Source organism: Salvia hispanica, chromosome 5 (genome assembly GCF_029641045.1).
Source record: "Salvia hispanica isolate PSC_SH4W2 chromosome 5, Shi_PSC_v1, whole genome shotgun sequence".
Lineage (NCBI taxonomy): Eukaryota > Viridiplantae > Streptophyta > Magnoliopsida > Lamiales > Lamiaceae > Salvia > Salvia hispanica.
In genome coordinates this window covers 21416193-21437353 of record NC_142696.1, presented here as the reverse complement: position 1 = coordinate 21437353, position 21161 = coordinate 21416193, and the positions used below count along the sequence as shown (strand labels likewise).

Genomic DNA, 21161 nt, shown 5'->3' with positions numbered 1-21161 from the left:
ATTGAGATTTTTTGATGTATTTATTGATAAAAATCTGGTTATCAACATTTATGAAAACTATAATAAAAAATATCAAATTTCATCATCCGAACGTCATCGGAACATATGCAATTGAGATTTCGTTGAAATCCTTATAAAATTATCTTTAATTTGATATATTTTTTGCGAAAAGAATAATTTAAATCGAGAGAGTTACGTAAATTTAAAGTTTTAAGATGATTTTAATGAGAGTAAATTGAAATTAATACTCTCTAATTTTATTTATTAATTTTCTTAATTAAAAATATAATTCATGTGGCATTATCTTCTAATCTAATAGCTAAAATTTAGTCTTAGTTTGGGATTGCTAATTAGTTAGCAATTGATCATTCTCCCTGTGAAATTTATTTTCTAAAAAATAGTAAAAATAAAATGAACGAATCTAAAAGATATTATGAAACAGAGTTATTATATAGAGTAGAGCGTGATAAATTATGTACTATTCCAAATTTGTACTAACTGTGAATCCAAAATTAACTTTGACAATGCCACCTCGCGACGCATCAAAAATTAAATAGTACTGTACAATTTTCTTTGCATGCACAAATCATGATTTGTCTATTTACTTTCATATTTACAGGGGGTATTTAGTTGTATGTCAATAATTTACTACTACTGCTATTTATATCTAAATCAAAATTACGCCAATAAGACTAAAATTAAATAGGAGTACGATTTTACAAATAAATATAAATACATTAGAAAGATATGGAGGAAGAATTCAAAAGGGAAAAAATGAAATGGGAAATATTGATATAAAAGGCCCATTATTACATTAAGAAGGCCTCCACTAGTCAAGCACTTTTCGGTCTCCACACTATCTGCGTCCTACTACCTCCGTTCTTGATTAAGAGTCATACTTTGACCGGACACGAATTTTAAAAGTTTTAAAAAATATAAATAAAATTGGTTGAAAAAGTTAGTGGAATGTGAGACCCACTTTTTTATATTGATTTTATAATAAAATGTGAAGTGAGTTAATGGAATGTGAGACCTACTTAACATTTATGGTAAAAATGAAGTGTGACTCTTAATTGGGGATAGACCGAAATGAAAAAGTGTAACTCTTAATCGGGGATGGAGGGAGTAGTATAGAGCATCTACAATAGTGCTTTCTCTTTAGTATCCGGGATCTACATATCACTCCCTCCGTTCCATAGAAATAGGTCATTTGGGGTTGACATGAATTGTGTAATTGGTAAAGTAAGAGAGAAAGAGAAAAAATAGTTGAAATTGTGTATGGTGGACCCATAAGTGAAAAAGTAAAAAAGAGAAAAAAAAGTTGTCATAAATGAATACGTGACTATTTGTATGGGACGGACGAAAAATGAAATATGGCCTAGTTCTATGAGACGGCAGGAGTACGTTTTAATCATTTTTTATTTCATTTCTTAACTAAAAGATAACACCTACAATAATTCGTCTTATCCCTTAGTTGTTTGTGGATTCCACTATTTTATTCTTTAATTTAAAAATTCAATTAATAAACATTTCATTAATAATAAAACTTCATTAAAAATTCAAAAAGCACATTGCAAATTCTTAAAATTAAACTTACATAATTTAAATCCTAAAACTTTAAAATTGCATAGTTTAAATCCTAAAATTAGTAAAACTTACGTAACTAAAATTCTAAAAATAAAGAATCATTAATTTTTTCAGTGGTAGCGGCAGCGGCGGCATATTCAAATGAGAAATGAAGAGTGTAGTTCTCTGGTGATGTGTCGCTTGTTCTGGCCATATCATACGTGAAGTGTTGGCGGTATAGCGGTGAACAATATTCCTTTTAAAGAGTTGTGGAAGTTTGGAGGGTTTCTTGGTTTGTCCCTCTCGTCTTCTCTATTCGTATGCCTTTCGACATAAAGTACTTCAATTAAGAATGCAAATAAAAAAATTTTATAGAGAAATATAAGAAAAGAATGAGTGAGTTGTTTTTACGTGAAAAAATGGATAATGAATGGTTTATTTATAGATAATTTATTGATGAATTAGAGTTTACAGAAATTAAAAAGAATAATAAAAAAAAGTGAAAAAATAGTAATACAATGGTAATACAAGGAAGTGGGATTATTTATGTATATATATATATATTTTTTGAATTTTTTTCCCTAATTTTTTTAAAATTAAAATTCTAACACTCAAAAGTCAAAACGATGCCTATTCACGAGGGAGTGGGCGTCACCGCACACTCCATATCGTGCTACGTGTGTCGGGTGTGTCGTGTCCTCAGACGAAGACATGGTCTCCACAGTGAGCGGCTCTTAGCGGAGAGATATATGCATGCAACAGGGTGCCTTATATTACTAGTTATTTAAGTTGCTAACTATGTCAACTCATCAATACAGTGTATTAAAAATGTCAACACGATAACATCAAAATGTCAACACATAATATCAACATATTATATTGAAATTCAACAAAATTATGTGTTGACATTTTTAATACACTGCATTAATAAGTTAGCAAGTTAGCAATTGATTACACTCCTCCAACTATATATATTTCTTTGGCGTCTAGTTGCACTTAACTCCAAAATTGTACTCCGTATTGCAAATTCAAAGGTCCAACTTATTGCCATGTCTGCTTGTATATATGCAATAATGAATAATTCAACGAAAATTATAGCTAGACCCAATACAGCTTCAAATAAAAAGTTTCAATTTTGTTTTTGAAAAGTTATCTATAGCCAAATATCAATAATTGTACCTTGGTCAGATCAATAAATATAACTAATTATAATAAGCGATCTAAATAGAATTCGGTAGTTTCTTTTAGATATGTTTCTAAAACATTAACCTAAGTTTCCATAAAATAGTTTTTCGTCCTTCGCAAACAATTTAACTATGCTCTACGCATCATATTTATTGAGGATAATTCGAAATTCAAAGCAAATGGAAGTCATAATTAAGAATTTGTTTTGAATTTGTTTTCCTCATTCGAAGAAATCGACGCTGACAAGTGACAAGCATAGCTAATTAGAGGTCCCCCCTCATTTATTAATTGACCAGGAAAACACATTTATCTTCGATTCTATGTGATCTACTGTGGTTAGTCAGTCAAATAAAACGTGTTTTGTTTTTTGTCCTTTATTTCTTTTACTTAGAAATAAAATTTCCAAACTTTTGAATAATTGGTCCATCAGTTCGTAGTTTTCAAGTATATTGGCAACGGGAGAGAGGGTGGAGCCAGGATTTATTGTAGTAGGGGCATAATTATAATATGTAGAAAACTTTTATATACAGTACTCCCTCCGTCCCATTGAAGATGATCTCTTTCCTTTTTAGTTTGTCCCAATTAAGATGATCCATTAATACTAAAAATGAAAACATTTTTATCTCTACTTTATTCTCTCTCTTACTTTACTCTTTCCACTTAACACACAAAATAAAGCTATATAAAATCTCGTACCGCCCAAGGAAGGAGTACTTGAGAAAGGGTATTTTGGAGTATAATAATTTAAACATTTGTAATAAATGTATAAAGGTGAATAAATAATGGTGAGGAAGGGCATTTGCCCCATGCGCTACCAGGCTAGATCCACCCATGGGTCATTTATAACTCTAAATAAAATGCAAACCTCATTTTGTTTGATAGAATTTGGGACTTATTAGTAGTACTTAAATTACTTAATTTTCTTTTAGTTTCTTTCTTGTTTCATTAATTGTATATTAAAATTCGTGTCAAGTTTGAGGTGTAACATTTGTTTATGAAGTTGATTTTTGCCCACATAAAATTCGAGAAAACAAGAAAGAACGTCTATTTGGACTAGATCGAATGTTTAAATAAACACCGTTGTTTAATGGCCAAGCAAGACTCAACAAATATGGAATAGCTGGAGAAAGAGAGATGGAGACGCTGACACTCCATGGTTGCAAACATCGAGTTTGCCTCGCCATGATATGTGTCAGGCCATCTCAAAGCCAATCCCAACATCCCACTCTGGGATGTTGGTGACTATTACGACTTTTTTTTACTATACAATAATAATTGATTAATTAATTAATTATTATTATTATTATTATTTTAACTTTACATAATGAAAATAATAGTGTGAATTGTCACTTTTGTTTTCTTTTGGGGAAGGACCGCATGCAGGAGAATAGAACCCAGGAGAAAGCTTAGACGTGATTTAGAAGTTTGTGCTATACTTGGACTAGTATTTTCTATTGTTTCAAAAATTACGTATTTGATTTTGGTGTTGGAAATATCTAAATTATACTGCATTTCAAGCTTTTAATTAAAACGGGGACCGAATCAACGTAAATTTTTAGGAATTTTAATTAACGTAAATTTTAGGAATTTTAATTAATTAATTTTGTTATTTATATCAGTTATTTTAACTTTATAAAATTGATGATAATTAAAAAAAATTTAAATTAAAGTGTGGTATGAATAAAAGGCATGTGGAGATGTATCGGGTGGGTTATGAGAGTTGTGAGTTAAGAGCATCTCCAATGCTATTAGGCCAGCCACTCTCTCTTCCTGCCACATCAGCAGCACTAAAAATTCACTTGCCACATCAGATTTAGGTCAGCTATAGGTCAGCCGCAATAAAAATAATTCAAAATATACTACATTTACGGAATTAAAATTACGATTAAATTACCGAATTAAATTTACGAGACATATACGGGAAAATTCATTAATTTTATTTAAATTAAAAAAAGTACATTAACTAAAAATCAAAAAAATTACATAATAAAAAAATCCGGGCTTCCACACACGAGCCACCGCCCCACTCTACTCCTCACTAATTTATTAAAAAAATACATTAAAAAATGTTAGTATGCCTTGAATCCGTTATAGTTTGCCGCTAGCCGGACGGGGGTCTCTTGTACAGAAATTTAGAGATAGAGAAAATCGCGTTTATATAGTTTTTCAAAAATTAAAAAAAAGAATTAAAAAAAGAATTTAAAAAAAGAATTTAAAATAAAAATAAAAAATAGCGTTGGCCGATCGGGCCGCCACAATGGCGGCCAACGCGTCGGCCAGCCACACGCGATCGGCTAGCCCACGCCGGTTTTTTCGCCGATTTGGCGCTAGCCTGCTCCAATGGTTCGGCTAGCCGACCGGCAAGCCACGTCAATCGGCTAGCCGGTCGCTAGCCTACCATTGGAGATGCTCTAATGCAAAATTGAGGGGAATGATGATATAATACAATTGAGGTATATGTTGTGGATGACCTAATGATATCCATTTGATATGTTTTTAGCTTTTCACCATTGAATTTGAGTGTAATATGTACTCTCTCCGTCTTAATTAAATTGGATCACTTCTTTTAGATATAGAGATTAAAAATTGTTTTGAAGGATTTAAATAAGGAGTAATAAAATAAAAAAGAAGAGAGAAAAAAAGTAGGAGAGATAATAGAAAGTAAAGTAGGTGATGAATGATTAGATGTTTATTTTTTGTAAAAAAAAAAAATAATGACTCAACTTTGTTGGTACATCCCAAGAGAGAATACGACACAACTTAGTTGGGACGGAGGGAGTATTAGAACACAAATATGATACTACCTCCGTCCACCAAAATTTGTCTCACTTTAACCCGGCACGGGTTTTAAGAAATATAATGGAAAGTGAGTTGAAAAAGTTAATGGATTGTGAGTCTTACTTTTATATATTAGTTTTATAGTAATAAAATGTGAGTAAGAATTAGTTAGTGGAATATGAGGTCCACTATAAAAAAAAATGATAAATATGAAATGGGACAAATTCTGAGGGACGGATAAAAATAGAATAAATGGGACAAATTTTAGTGGACGGAGGTAGTATCAATTTGAAACCAAAAAAAAAAATCATTTACATAGTCTTACGATAAGATATAAATGACTAAAAGGTAAGTAGAGGCAACCTCACTCCTTTGGTTGACCCCTCTTTTCTGGTTGCTCATGTCTAGGTAGCCGGAACTTTCTCTTGGTGGCTTAATTTTTGGGCGTGTCTGTTGAGCGTTGTGCTATCTGTGCTTGTTTCTCTCCTTTTCTCTTTGGTAGCTGTTTTGGCTAGGAAGTTGGTTTGTTTCTGCTTCGGGTTTATTGTTTTGTGTTTCTTTTTGGACGTATTGGTTGTTAAACAATGGCTTGCTGCAACCGCAGGCTTGAGCATGTATCTCATCAAAAATAAAATAGATAAAATATTCCAAAAAGGCGATCTTCTTTTGTTCGAAAAAATAACATAAAATAAAAATAAATTATTCACTATATATGCATTTGTGTGTATTTTATTTGTATTTGATAGAAATACCTTTTTTTTAAAGAAGAGGTCTAACAATCCATATGGATGTTGGAAGACAATCGAAAATTAAAATAATTTGAAATTATGACGTTAGAAATATTTTATTTTATCTTTTTGGAGATGGGCATGACAAATATGGATGTTTAAACAGAAAGAGTTAATGATTATATGCACGTACTATTTATTCTATTTAATTGGTCCAGGATAAACAAATTGTAAGGAAAAAAAGACATCACGATGGTGAAATAATGTAATGAAAATTACAAGGGTTTAACTAAAAGATGCACTCCAAATTTGGGCTCAATAACCAAATTTAGGAGGGGCGAATGGACGTATTTAGGCGACAAGGAAATGGAATATTTGGACAAAATGAAGGAAATCAAGATCTTAAGTTCGACCAAAGCCAGGTTTTGGCCTAAGCAGAGACGGGGTCCAACTCCAAAGGGCACGTACAAATACGGATACTTGCAGGCGCCCGTTATCCCATTAGCAAATCTTTGGGGATTGAACTCATACGAGTCCGATCCCCATATCTCTGGATCCGTATGCAAAGTCGTCACCAACGTCCACAAATTCACGCCCTTTGGCACATTAATCTTCCCGAATTTCATGTCCTTGAGGGCCTCCCTCGACACCACTGACACAGGTGGGTAGAGGCGTAGCGACTCATTGATTGCCATAGTCAGCTGCACGAATAAAAAATAAGTCACATTCATATAACTATTCATTTCAAATAGTAGTGTTCGATAAGAGACAGTTTGGTAGGGTAGATAATTAATGAAAGACCTGTTTCATTTTCTTGGCGGCCTCGTAATCAGGGACCTGGCCCTTGCAAACGTCGACAACTTCGCGGCGGATCCGGTCCTGCCACTCCGGGTTGGAGGCCAAGAGCATGAGGCACCATGTGGCCGAGACAGCGGTGGTCTCGTACCCGGCCAAGTATATGTTCTTGCAGTTGTCCACCACGAACCGGTCGACTGCATCCTGGCTCAGATCACTCTGCCTGGCTCCTTCAAGCACCATTTGAAGCAGATCCTTCTCGAATCCGGCCTCGTCTCTTTCCTTCACCACGTTCAAAACTAACGTCTTGATATCCTTCTCCAACGCCCATGCCTCCCGGTTGCTCTTCGTCGGAAGGTGCCTCATGCCCGTTCCAGAGACGAAGAGTTTCTTGGAGGAAACTTCTTGCAGGGCTCTGAGTTTCAGGAAAATCTCTTCTCCTTTGGAATAATTGCTTCCAAAACAAGCTCTTGATATCACATCTCCTGAGAAACTCCTCATGTATTCATCAATCTTAATCTCTGCTAATCCACCAGCTTCCTCGACTTGCCTTTTCCACGACTCACACAACCAAATAGTCGAATCTTGGATCAAGTTAATCATCCCCTAAAATAGTGTGTGTTGTTAGGAATTATGGGAAACTTATTTTTTTATAGGGAAAAGAACATAAAATTAAAGAATGCGTCACGATGCACTTGGACCTGAAACCTTTGATTTCAGGCAGCATTACCAGTCTACCACTGGGCCAACTCATATACACAGTTATGGGACACTTTTATACCTTTACTTTGTCCATGTAGAGTTCCGGTGCAAGAATCTTCCTCTGGTGGACCCAATGGGGTCCGTTTGAGGTAAGGATTCCTTGCCCGAGCAACGCGCCTCGCTCCTTCGCCTGATACGTCGGCTTCCCTAAATCCAGCGACGTGCACGTCGTGATCTCCCTCACCATCTCCGGCTGGGTCACGTGCATGATCTGCGTGGTGCCCAGAGAGAAAACGAATACTTCTCCTGAAACCAAATAAACCACTAATTTAGTTAAATACGCGACAAGAATATGGTAAGCAGGAATTTTATTACTACTTAATTTAAAAGGAAAAGTAAGTAAATGCAAATAGTATTAGTAGTAGGAGTACCATATTGCTTCCTCCACTCGTCGAAGAAGGGGAGCAGCGCGGCGCCGCAGTTGTGGGCGGGCGGGGGGCCAGAGACGGGGGCGGCTTTGGCGGCCGCGTCTCTGGCCCTCTTCATCTCTAGTATGTTTCCGAGGAGAAAAGCCGGAGGCGGACCGGACAGGCCTTGGCGGCGCAAGGCGGAACGCAGCCTCCGAGGCTGCGCCACCACGACGTTGTAGAGGAGGAAAAGTAGCCGGAGAGAGACGACCACCGCGGCCGACACTAGGAGGTTCCACAGGTATTGGGTGGCCATGGCGTGATTAAGCTAGCTCGACCTTTTCTTTTCTCCTTGGATATTTTTTAGGAAGTACTAATAAAACATCTTTTTATAGAAAGAAAAATCTTGAAATTTTCACCATGTTACGTCATCGCAGTGGAAAATGGATTAGGCCATCTATACTAGCTAAAAAGATGACTTTTTCATCAACTAGATTATATTTGAAATGTTAACTACGCCAATTAGTTTGTTCAATTATTTGCTATTTTTTCATATGGAAAAGCTGCAAATGTAAGTATTTCTTGAATTTAAGGTAGAGTTATTTTATAATTTTTGAGTTTTAGGTATTTAGTTGGAAAGCTCCAAGGAAATATATTTACTTTAATTATATTATATAAAATAATATTAAGCTAATTCTTTCTTGTCCTCCGAAATTATCTTTAGTCCTATTTCTTAGAGTATTAATGCTAATTATGTTTTTATGTTCTATAATTACTAAATTATGTGGGATAGGGGGAGTAGTTATTTAAATACTTTTTGTTTGAAAGTGTAACAAAATACTAGTAGTACTAGTATAATTCTTTCAATTAATTTATTTTTTTAATAGTTCCGGTAGCCTAAGTACTATTACAACTATAATATAGAAATATTTTTGTGTTGCGCACCTAAAACTACATGTAAAAGAGACCAGAGGGGCGACTACGCATTAATTGAACATGCCTTGGCACAACACATTAAATTTAATTCGTCCATACTCAAATCACATACCTTCACCTCGTTCATAATGTGGAATGCATGACTTTTTTTTATTTTTTTTTTCAAATATGGAGTAATTTACATACACTGTTCTCATGTACATAAATTCTCATTTTCAACCTACCGATTGAAAATGAAGCGTTTCGCATACAATATTTATTAATTTTGGAGAGCGTGAAAAATTCGTAGCTACTATATCGAATTATGCATTGATGACTTTCATTTCTATGTGGCACTGGTGTTGATCATTTTAGATATTATAAAAAGTGTTGGATCATTTTTATGATTATTTTTTTTTTTGAAATATTAGCGTAGTGCAAGTTTTGTGCAATTCTATCTTAGTAATCATAGTCAATTGGAACGCAATTAAATATTGCAATCAACATATTCTCCACTAGATCAATTCTGCTTTCTATTTTAAGTAACTGAAAATTCGACATCTGTTTCCAAAAAGTTGTTAAGACTTAGTGACCAGCACACAATATGTGGTGATGAAGTTATGATGATTGATGCCCACTATTTAAATCCAAGAAATAAAGATGACAATAATTACTCCTTACACACCAATATACAAGTCCAAATGTGTGCCATAGCATGATGTATGTTTAATCTAGAAAGCACCGTAAAGTCATTAAGAAAGTATAAAAAATAGTTAGACGCAGTTTTGGTTATCAGTATGATCAGTTTAATATAATACTACTAATTAGTTAATGTTATAGTACTATTAATTAGTATTATAGTATAGACTGTTAGCACTTTTTTTCTTCATATATTGTGATTAAATTCCTAACAAAGTAGAACAATGTTTTACATCATGTCGTCCGGATCTTCTTATTTTCATCATGACCATTATTTAAAATCTCAAACCTCAACCATATTATTTAATTAAAAGGTAACAAGTTATCCCATCAATAAGAGTCTTAGACCGTCACGTTTTCATTACATCATACCAATTTTTTAATCAATTTATATGTCCTATCCAAATCCAACGTCCCTTGTGTATTTTGTAATTTATTGTATGTATAAATGATTTTTTTTTATCAAATAACCGTCACGTTTATCGAATTTTAATAAATTTATATATCCTATCCAAATCCAACGCACACTGTCACGATTTTATGATTTTATGTACTTCTGTATAAATTTTACTAACTATTTTACTATACTTTATAATTATTTCCTTTTTGTCCATAAATGGAGAACGATTTTATGATTTTGGGGTGTTTGATTTGATGGGTGATGTAGTACAAGATTTTGATAAACTAAAATAGGACTGAATTATTTAGGCTATTTAATTTTGTATTTGGATTGATTGATTTGTTGTAGGGTAAATTGAAAGATTATAATAACAGTCACGTTTCATTATTTCATAGTATCAATTTTTTTGTGAATTTAATTCTCCTCTCCAAATCCAACCTACCTTGTATATCCACTAAATTTTACTACTCCTACCATTTTGTAAATTATTGTGTGAATAAAATGAATTTAAGATAGACGGCACTTGTGACCAGCAGTTATGAAAAAAATTCAATTATTGAGTTAAGAGAGTCAAATATATGCAACAGATTAAGCCAGCAAACCACGATGGCTGTGGAAAATTGAGGAGTCAAAGAGTGAGTAGGCCCAACATTTCAATTTATGTTGGCGAACCCATACAAATTCAATCACACCCATCATATACCATTTCACACGTTCGCCAAATCATTCCAATGTAAGACATTCCTTTGTCTCACACATTATAAGAAAGTTTTACCAAAATATATTACCACCTAAATTACGATCAAATTTTGATGTTATACATTAAATTAAAAATCTCTGTCACGAATATCGAACTTTTAATTTTATCTGATTTTGCTAATGGGTTGGATCCAACCCAATTTAATGTTTGACGCGAGTCAACTGATTGCATGATAATCTGATGTGGCCAAATCGTTTGAAGGTTAAAACGTCATTTTGGAATAACAACCTATAAATTAACGAACTCGGATGAAATTATGATTTTATACAAAAAAATTTGTCTGATTTTGCACACCAATTTAAATTGTTCGATTTTACTATTATGCCCTAAATTGTATACCCTCTCTCTGACACTTGTCACTGAATATGGTCGGCAATGATGTCCGACAAACCCCCAAGCAAGGTCAACAATCGTGAAGGTCCAGGGGGTATGTGATTTAAGGACATCCAAACCGATATCATGTGTGCATGCATCATATTTCTTAACATGAATATCAAGGACATGGGAGATAACATCCCTAATTAAGACTCCAAAGACACTATCGACTTCTAAAATTACGTAAGCTCATTGAAAATCGAAGCACAATAAAGACCAACACGAATGATTCCAACGTGATCTAGTTGAAGAAATCTCGGCACTCTTCATCTCCTTGATGATTCAAATTTGTTTTCAACTATGTAATTTCTTTTTCAAATTATGTAAATTTTAATATTTCATTTTTATTAATTTTAATTATATATTTTTTTGTTGTTTTTTTAAAATTTTAGTATATATTTTTTTTGGTAATTACTAAGGGTATCCATTGGGCCCAGTGATGATTCTCTGCGTTGATTTGTAGGCACCTCGATGAGTGGGACAACTTGCCCAAGGATTTAAGGCTGCTCTATATCCAAAGACAGGGATCGATCCCCTGATTATTTGGTTAAGGATGAACGAGCCTCATACTACTCGATCACACTTGGGTTAAAAACTTTAGTGTTTTAATTGAAAAGCATAAATGAAACAGAGAAGAGAGATGAAGGCGCACGTCTGAGTGTTGAGTCCAACAAAGATAAATACTAGGGAACGGATCCTCTACTGTTCTTTAAATCACAGCACAGTCTGTTGTGCATGAAACGCAAAAGAGTAATGAACCAGACGCAGATATATAACTTCTAACTTGTTTCTTCATTTTAAATTCTTTTTCCTACAATTATCCCTAGGCCATCTCCAACCATTTACGCCAAACCCAAACCCATTTTTGAGTATATGTCACACCAAAAAGTAGTTTTACTCCAACCATTTACACCATCTTTAAGTTTACACCATTTTTGAGTATTTCTCTAACAAAATTTTGGAGTAAACACCATATTTGGTGTTATTTCATTAAAAAACTCAAAAATGGGTTTGAGTTTGATGTATGGTTGGAGAAATTATCTACACCAAAAATGAGTTTTGGCATACGGTTGGAGATGGTCTTAGGCAATTACTAATTATGAATAACTGTTTTCACTTTTTTACTAATCTGATTTGTTTTATTTTAATGTGTAAATAGTAATCTCGTATACCATGATTATACTATTTTTTCATAAAAATTTCATCATATACACTTTAGGATAAAATATCATGACTTAATTTTTGTTAATTACACCTATTCCATGTTATAAAACTAAGAGAAATAGTATTATTCTAATAGGGAAATGCTAAAATGACAACGCTATTATGGTTGACACTGTGCCACCAATATGAAGCATTAGATTTTGGGTGAGATGCAATTTAATTATGCCACTTGTCAGTCTCAATTATACTAAAAAATATATATAAAAAAATGCAAAAGGCTATATTTGTAAATCCAATTCCATCGGTTTCTTTCCAAGCGTAAATCACGTTATTTTCCTCCTTCCCTCTTTCTTCATTCAAAATCGCCTATGCTATTTTCAATCTCTATAATTCGTTCAATCATCTGCAATATTTTCAATCAATTTTTTTCAATTTTGGGAGATATTGAATCTCTGCTATTCTTCCTGCAATCTTCAATAATCATTCAATCCATGAAGAGTAATGTTCCCGCTGACGTCCATTTCACTGATTTTGCAGACGGTAAGAATCACTTATAATCATGTAGCGTGATTGAACCCCAATCATCTGTAATCGTATATTTACAGTTTGCTTATTTTAATATGTGATTCAATTTCATCAATTTGATAATGTAATCATGTTATTGTGTATTTAAAGTTTGCTGATATTTGAATTCAACTTCATGAATTTGTAATGTGAACTCCCGAATTTGTATCTCCTCATATGATTTTGATGCCCAATTCAAGAAATTCTCTGAAGTTATTTGCTTGGAAATGAGATTTATGAATTTGTAATTAAATCTCACAGTGTGTCAATATAATTTAGAACATGAGTTTTTGTGTTACGCCATACAGATTTAGTATGTCAGATTGCTTGCATAAATATTTTATGTTGCTTGCTTATGGGTCTAACATTGCATGGTAGTGTTAGAGTTTCCTTATTCCTAATTACATTCCTCAAAATAATAATAGACGTCCAATTGTATTGCTTTTAATACTTTATTGGTTGTTAGTAATAGATAGTAGATATGATTTTGTGTCTTGCCTCTTTGATAGAAATTGCTTTTTATCTGACAGTTCATGATACTATTCTTAAGTAATGTTCCATACATGCTATTTTGCATTATTAATTACCTAATGTCATTTATTTCATATGCGACGCAGTGACTTGTGTGTTGGAGTGCCCCGACAAACTAAAATCAGCCCTTGTTTAGTATTGCTTGCTTCATATTATGGAGTTTTATTATTTTGACTTATCCTGTTGTTTTGAACCGTTCTCTATCAGATTGCTTGGTTGAATATGTTATATTGCTTGCTCATGTTTACTAAATTGCATGTAGTGTCAGTGTCTCAGATGATTCAATGACTAATTAAAGAAATTCTCTGAAATTTATGTATTTGTAATTAAATTTCGTGGAGTTCTTTAAAGACTGATGCTAATTTATTGATTGATTATTTTAATTTCACCATACAGATTTTGTATGTCTGATTACTTGTTTAAATATGAGATATTTCTTGTTTATAAGTATTAAATTGCATGTCAGTTTGCAGCTGTAACGCAACAGTTTGGGAAAGAGTTGAGAGCAACTCCCCGGCCTTGCCTGATAGTGAAGGAGGAAAAGAGTGGAAGAAGAATTTTATTTCATTAGAAGCCCATATGTAATTGAAGTTCAGACATCGAAAGAGTTGGGAGCAACATCCCGGCATTGTTTTTCTGTAACAAGTGTTTTCACATACTATCATAAAAATTCGATTAGTGCTTACCTCAAAATCTGTAATTGCTTGGTTGAATGTGTTGGATTGCTTGATTCGTATCTTGTCATTAATTCCATATTCTTTATAATTTAATTGCATCACATTTGCATGTTAATTTATAATTTAGTGTTTGGTAGTACAAGGATTTAAATACTAGATTAGTGCATGAAGTTGTTTATACTCAAATCAGAATTCGTATCGCAATTTGCTTGCATATGTCAGAATGTGTTACAAGAGTTTTTTTTGCTTGGCAATGTGTCAGAATTTGCTTATCATTGTAAATCATGCCTTATGCGTTTTTAACATTCAATGTCTGAACAAAAATAAAAAATAGTAATCCAAAAACCATCAATGTATACACCAAAAGAAACCAACACTCATCGACCATCAAGAGTTAGTTTACTCAAAAGTTTTTGAACCAAAAACATTGGCATTCATTTTCCTAAGACAATATTATTCACCATTCATGGTTTGGGGTACTTTGCAACCAACTTTTCAACATCAGCAGATCCCTTCTTTGCGCCTCTTCAAAGTGGCATGTTGACGTACTCATTACGTCATCCACAAACTTATTTTGAGTTTCTACAGATTTCCTTCGAGTAACCTCCTCTTCTACAATGATCATTTTGAGCTTCTACAAATTTCCTTCGAGAGTCCTATGTTGCACAAGAAAACTATTACAATTATCATGTAACAAGCACATTGTCAACCATTAGTAAGTAAATTATACACATGTCTTTTGACACATATTTTCAATGCTTTATTAAAGTGGAAATTAAAGGAGCAATTAATAAGCTTGAACAAGCAATTCTAACAAACTAAACAAGCAATTCTAACACTCCGAACAAGCAATTCTACCACGCTAAACAAGCAATACGTTTATCATGCAATTCCACCGGCAGACAGTTCGAAATAGCTAAATAATAATATATTAGCAAGCACATTTTAAGTCATTGTTGAGCAACTTAAAAACATGTCTTTTGACCCACATTTTCAATGCTTATTAAGCAGATCTAACTCACTGAACAAGCAATTCTTACACACTAAACAAGCAATTCAGACACACTTAACAAGCAATTATCGATCTAATTAATAGAATTGAATTGTAAGCAATACTGAAACAATAACAAGCAATTGGAATCAGTATTCACCAAACATGAGACCAAGCATTTACTATCTCTAGAACAAACAAATAGTTAGCCATAAATAAGCAAACATATAAATGAAATTACACCCAAGCAAACAACAACAAAGAACCAAACACATATAACCACAACTACACCATGTTTTGAATCTTTCACAGAACAAGCAACCTTTACAGCAAAACATAGCACTTACAAAGGCTTAATCATGCTCATTATTTTGTATGCTTCTCAACGGCATTTCTTAAATCAAATGTGTACTGAATCTAACATGAGACCAAGTATTTACTATCTCTAAAGCATGCAAATATGCAACCAGAAATAAGCAAATATGTAAAACGAATTGACACCCAAGCAAACAACAACAACAAACCAAACACATCTATCCACAATTACACAATGCTCTGAATCTTTATCACAACAAACAACCATAACAGTAAAACAAAGCAATTAAAAAGGCTTAATCATGCTCAATAATATGTTTGATCACAACGGCATCCCTTAAATCAAAGGTGTATTAAAATTTTTCCCAACAAAGCAACCAACAAAAAAAAACAAGCAATTCTTAATGCTCAAAAAACCGTAACGAAATTGTAGAAAACAGGGTCTAATATGAAACCAAGCATTTACTAACTCTAGAATAAGCAAATATTCAATCTTTAATAAAGCAAACAAATACATTTAAATTACACCCAAGCAAACAAAGAAAATAGAACAAAGCATCCAAAAATACCTCGGAACCAGGGTCAATACACATTCCCGTATTTCAAAAGAGTAACCAAGCAAACACCGATTCGTACAAATGCAATCCAGAGACTGAGTAAGTTTCATTCACTTAAAGAACCCAAGAAAACACGCTATTGCGACCCAAGAAAACACGCTATTGCGATCTAAAATTTTAGAGGAATGGTGGTGAAAACAGGTTGAAAATAACCAAGAAGAGGATAATCACTACGCAATAAACCCTAAACCTTCACTAAGCAGTCATACTAACCAGTAATGAAACACAAATCGATCGGATGTAGAAGACGGAGGCTGACTGGCAGCAAACTTCAAGCACCGATTTTGGGAGAAACCGCTAATGGGGCAATCGCACCCAGTAAAGAAGAGAAACAGAAATCGCTGACTGAGAAACCGATTTTGGGAGAAACCGCTGATGATCGGATTGTGAGATTTGGAGAGAGAAACGATTCAGTTTTCACATAGTGGGCGTGCGTTATAGCTGAGTGGAAGAGAGAGCATGAATCAGCGCCCAAAATAACCAGGATTTTCCATTTCCGTTTTGAATTTAATTCCAATAGAAAGACAAAATTACCCTGGTAAGCAACATATTGTGAACAACCAAGCATTCCGTATTCTATTTTTACAATCCCATCTAAGCCATCTATATAGGAGATCTGACGCTTAAAAATGGTATTACATTGTCACTTTAATATAGGTGGCACCATAGCGTGCCCCTATTCTAATATATACTCCATCCTTCACACATAATGCATACATTTTCTAAATTTAGAAATTATTTTATTTTTAATGAGATGGGACTCATTCTCCACTATTAATATTTTAATTAATTTTTCTTTCTATTCTCTTACTTTACTAATGGTGCGTTAAAATATGTGCTCAACCAAAAATGCATATTTTTATAGAACGGCAAATATATTATAACAAAAGAAATTTTATTCATAAAAATTAGTAATACTTAATAGTCTAATAATATATTTTAAATACTAAAACATAGAAGTAGTATTTCTGGAAATAGCAATAAAATTTAGTAGGAGCAGTAGCTAGTGATAAAAAAAATGAAAAAACTTTTACGAAAAAAATATTTACATATATTGACTAAAGAGATAATGGCTCGTGTGGTGGGCCATGTGGATAGAATGATGTGAATTACTCCGTATTTGTGTAAAAATAATTATAGGAAAAAGGATTGAAAAGGAAGAAATATGTTGGAAGTTTTATATCTGCGTTTCGTTCATGGTTCTTTGGGTTTCATGCACAATAGGCTGTCCTGTGTTTTGAAGAACAGTAGAGGATCCATTCGCTAAATACTGCTAAACCCTAAATTTGGAGTAATTACATGGTTTATACAAAATATTTTACATTTATTTTAGTTTAGTACAAAAATTATTAAGTTTAAATATTTCATATAAAAAATTTACTTAGTGTTCCAAAATAATACATTCCGTTAAATATTTTAAACACCATTAGTTAGTTTATAATTTATCCAACTTATCATCATAATAAAAGAATAGTTAGAGATTTAATACAATTAATCACTCTGAAAAAATAACAGTCAATATCATTTTTTTTCAGAAATTGATCGTGGTTTTAAAAAATTACGTCTCTCAATATACTCTACGGAGTATTTTTTGTTGTATTCTTTATAGAGCACAGTGTAAAATAAGTTCATATTTCATCTTTATAAAATTACTAATTTGAGCTTCAACAGTCAATGAGTCAATATTTATTTTTTACAAAAAAGATTCAATATCTTTTTAGTTGTATTCTCCATTGTTACATGAGAAAGCTTCAACAATAAAATGCAATTCGCTAATTTAATGGTGAAGAGTGGTGATTTTTTCTATGTGTTTTTCATTTTTGTGAGTAATAAAAATAACTGCGTTTGATATAATTAATAGAAGTTTTTAATTTAAATTTTTTTTGTACAAATTTGAAATATTGATGAAATTTTTTCTATGTATAATGTAATTGGAAGTAATGGTATTAGTAGGGACTTATAAAATATATTATTTTGGAATACTAAGTAAACTTTTTGTATGAAATATGTAAACTTAATACTTTTTGTACTAAATTGAAATAAAGGTAACACATTTTGTACGAATCATATCCACTAAAATTAGTAGTACTACTCCTAATAAATTAGAGTTTTAATTGAATTGGGTTGGGCTTGATTTTGGACTTTTAGTTACAACTTACTTGCTTCAGTTTTGGGCTATTGTGTTAGGCTGCATTTGCCTCAAATTCACTAGCAGATCTATTTGCCTGAATCTGCACCCATCTGAATCTATATTGGAATGCATCTAACTCTACACATAAATCTTGGAGCCATAATATAATTTACTTTTGAACGTTAATACATGAAGTTATTCAAATCACCAATAATTTTCTTATGGAATTATTTTTTTGTGATTCATCACATCGTTGGTTAATTAACAAGTTATTCGTGTCAATTTTAAAGCATTGAAAATGGAAGAACACAATTAAAAAATTCATTTTATCGAATGTTTTTCACTTGATTAGCCAACGAATTAATATGAAACCCAAATGATCATGCATATTGAAAATATATAACCCGAACAACCTGTATCCGAATAGTCCGACAACTCAAATGGATAAGCCCAAATTTGTGCGGATTGGTCCAATTAATATCCCTACTATACACCACGCTTTCAAGTGTTTAGGCAGAATTTCGAGAGATAAAGAGTGGCAAACGAGATATTGTGGATTAATAGTCGACAAAAACAATTAAGCTATTATGTGACAACAAGACAACTATTTGCATCTGAGAAAATCCGATCCAATATGATCGAACCAAGCATATGGAAGTGGACCAATATTTCATAAAGAAGAAGATTAAGACAAGGTTGTGGACAATGGCGAAGCCCCGTTAGGGCCCAGGGGCCATTGGCCCCCCAACTATTTAACTTTTGCCTATATATTACATATGCAAATAGAGGTTATCAGAGTGTCCACTATAGTTGGCCGGGCCAAGCCACAAAACGTGGCCAAGCCATAAAATCGTGGCCAGACCACCAACGCCCATGTTTTACACTATAGTGGACATGCCCAAGCCACCAAATAATTTATTTTTTTCATTTTGTGTATATTTTAATTAAAAATGGGTATATTTATAGAATTTGTGTAGGGATGATGAGGTAAAAAAATGTGTATACTTTATAGAATAAAAAAAAAAAAATCAGAAAATAGGGAGAGCCGCGGCCCGTGGCCGCTGCAATAGGAGAGCCACGGCTCCCGCCCAAGAGCCGCGGCCGGGCCACGATCGTGGCGCTCCCGTGCCCCCCCCCCCCCCCCGCGGCGGTCGCCCATCCCCGTCACTATAGGAGTATTTATTTTAAATCTCTAGCTTTATGGAAGAAGAATACCCAACAAATAAGGGTAGACATTTAATATCATAAAAATTTCTTTTCCATCCATTATACTTACGTAAAAATGAAAAATATTGATTATTTCGACCTTCTGACGTCGTTAATATCGATGAATACCTAATTATTAACAATGACTTAGGCCCCACACCTCAAAAGTTCTGGCTTCGCTTCTGGTTATTGAGTTTTTTTTGTCAAATCTGAAGATCAATTGACGGATATTCTAACAAATGCAGTAAACGCAAAGAGCTTCCACGAGGTTCTAGGCAAGGTAAGTATCAGATACCCCATTACTTAACTTGAGGGGGAGTGTTAGAAAGAAATCATCATCGCCAATTGAGGAAGACGACAATTAAGAGATTGATACTCCTTTCTCAAATGAACAGTGCGCGCCCTGTGACTTTTGTAGAGCTCACTTGGATTGAATAAAGGAAGGTGAACAAAAGAATTATTCTATAATTGACCTTATTTCTTGGTATATCTAAGAAAGTGAACGGGTTGCAACTAATTATGTAAATTAGGTTTACTATATTTGTGTATTCCCTACTCTATAAAGAGTATATGTAAATTGCGCCATATTCAATCAATGAAACACGAGGGTTAAACCTAACCCTGTTTAACAATTGATCGGTCGTTAATCGTTTAATTTTATATTGTGCGTGAGTAGTTCATTTCATGAATATTTAGAATCTTAGATATCAATTTATTCATGTCTTATTACTTGAAATAAGCCCAAACGGATCAAGACCTAATAACAACAAATTGAGAGCTACATATTTTAATATCTAGTTTTTTTTTTATGGATAAATGAATTAAATTTTAAATGTCGTGTCACGTCACGGAGAACTCAACTCAAACTCAAGACTTTTAAGTACTCCATCTAGTAATTGTGGAGATAGTAGTGAAATAGGTAGGTACCATTAGCTGAACTTGGAAGGCATGCATCGGTAGAATTAAATGAGTTTGACAACAGGGCGGCAAGCTGATAACTCGAGGAATTATTGCTAAATATATACTCATTAATTAATCAATGGCTCAAGTCAACTATATCGAGGAATTAAATGAGTTTAACTACCTCTAAGTAATATCAACAATTAAACAACAACGAAAATAATCAATGAATCGAGCTCGTTATATATAGTATAGGGTTACTTGGATGTAAATACATAAATTTTCAATATTTTCTTTTTCTTTTTCTCTGGATTTACATTTTTTTAATCTAAATACATGAACTTTCGAATTTTTCCAAAAATCCCCAAAAAATAGTAGTAATTTTTTTCTCAAATAGAAGCTGACGTATACGTCGGAAGTGCCAACGTGAAAAAATGCGACGAATACTGTAAAATACACGAACTTTCAAGATTTTCATCTCAATCTTTGGAATTTTCTGATTTTTTTCCTAAAGATAGATTTTTTAAAAATTTATTTAATGTTCGACACCTTTTTAATTTAAATATAAATATTAATTACGACTAGTATTTATTAAAATTTTTGAGGAGTGATTTTAAAGTAATATTTCATTAACATCTTTACAATCACGTTATCTGAATAAAGAAAATTATGTAAATTAAATAAAATATATATATAGATTTTTACATAATCATTTAAATTTGGAAAATAAAACATTAATATATAAAAATAAAAAC

The 21161-nt window shown here is 33.0% G+C and overlaps 1 protein-coding gene and 1 long non-coding RNA gene across 2 annotated transcripts; both read right to left on the bottom strand.

Moving 5' to 3' along the window:
* Positions 1-6429: 6429 nt before the first annotated feature.
* On the bottom strand, positions 6430-8530 carry LOC125187514 (cytochrome P450 714C2-like). Its single transcript, XM_048084117.2, has 4 exons — positions 8186-8530; positions 7834-8060; positions 7059-7658; positions 6430-6958 (listed from the first exon to the last, which is right to left on the bottom strand). Exons 1-4 carry the CDS (start codon positions 8475-8477, stop codon positions 6533-6535), a joined length of 1545 nt encoding a protein of 514 aa, XP_047940074.2. The 5' UTR covers positions 8478-8530; the 3' UTR covers positions 6430-6532.
* Positions 8531-14580: 6050 nt separating this feature from the next.
* LOC125186550 (uncharacterized) lies at positions 14581-16619 on the bottom strand. The gene is made up of 2 exons (XR_007170466.2): positions 16383-16619; positions 14581-14902 (listed from the first exon to the last, which is right to left on the bottom strand). It is a non-coding gene; the product is annotated as an uncharacterized LOC125186550 (long non-coding RNA).
* Between the last annotated feature and the right edge of the window lie 4542 nt (positions 16620-21161).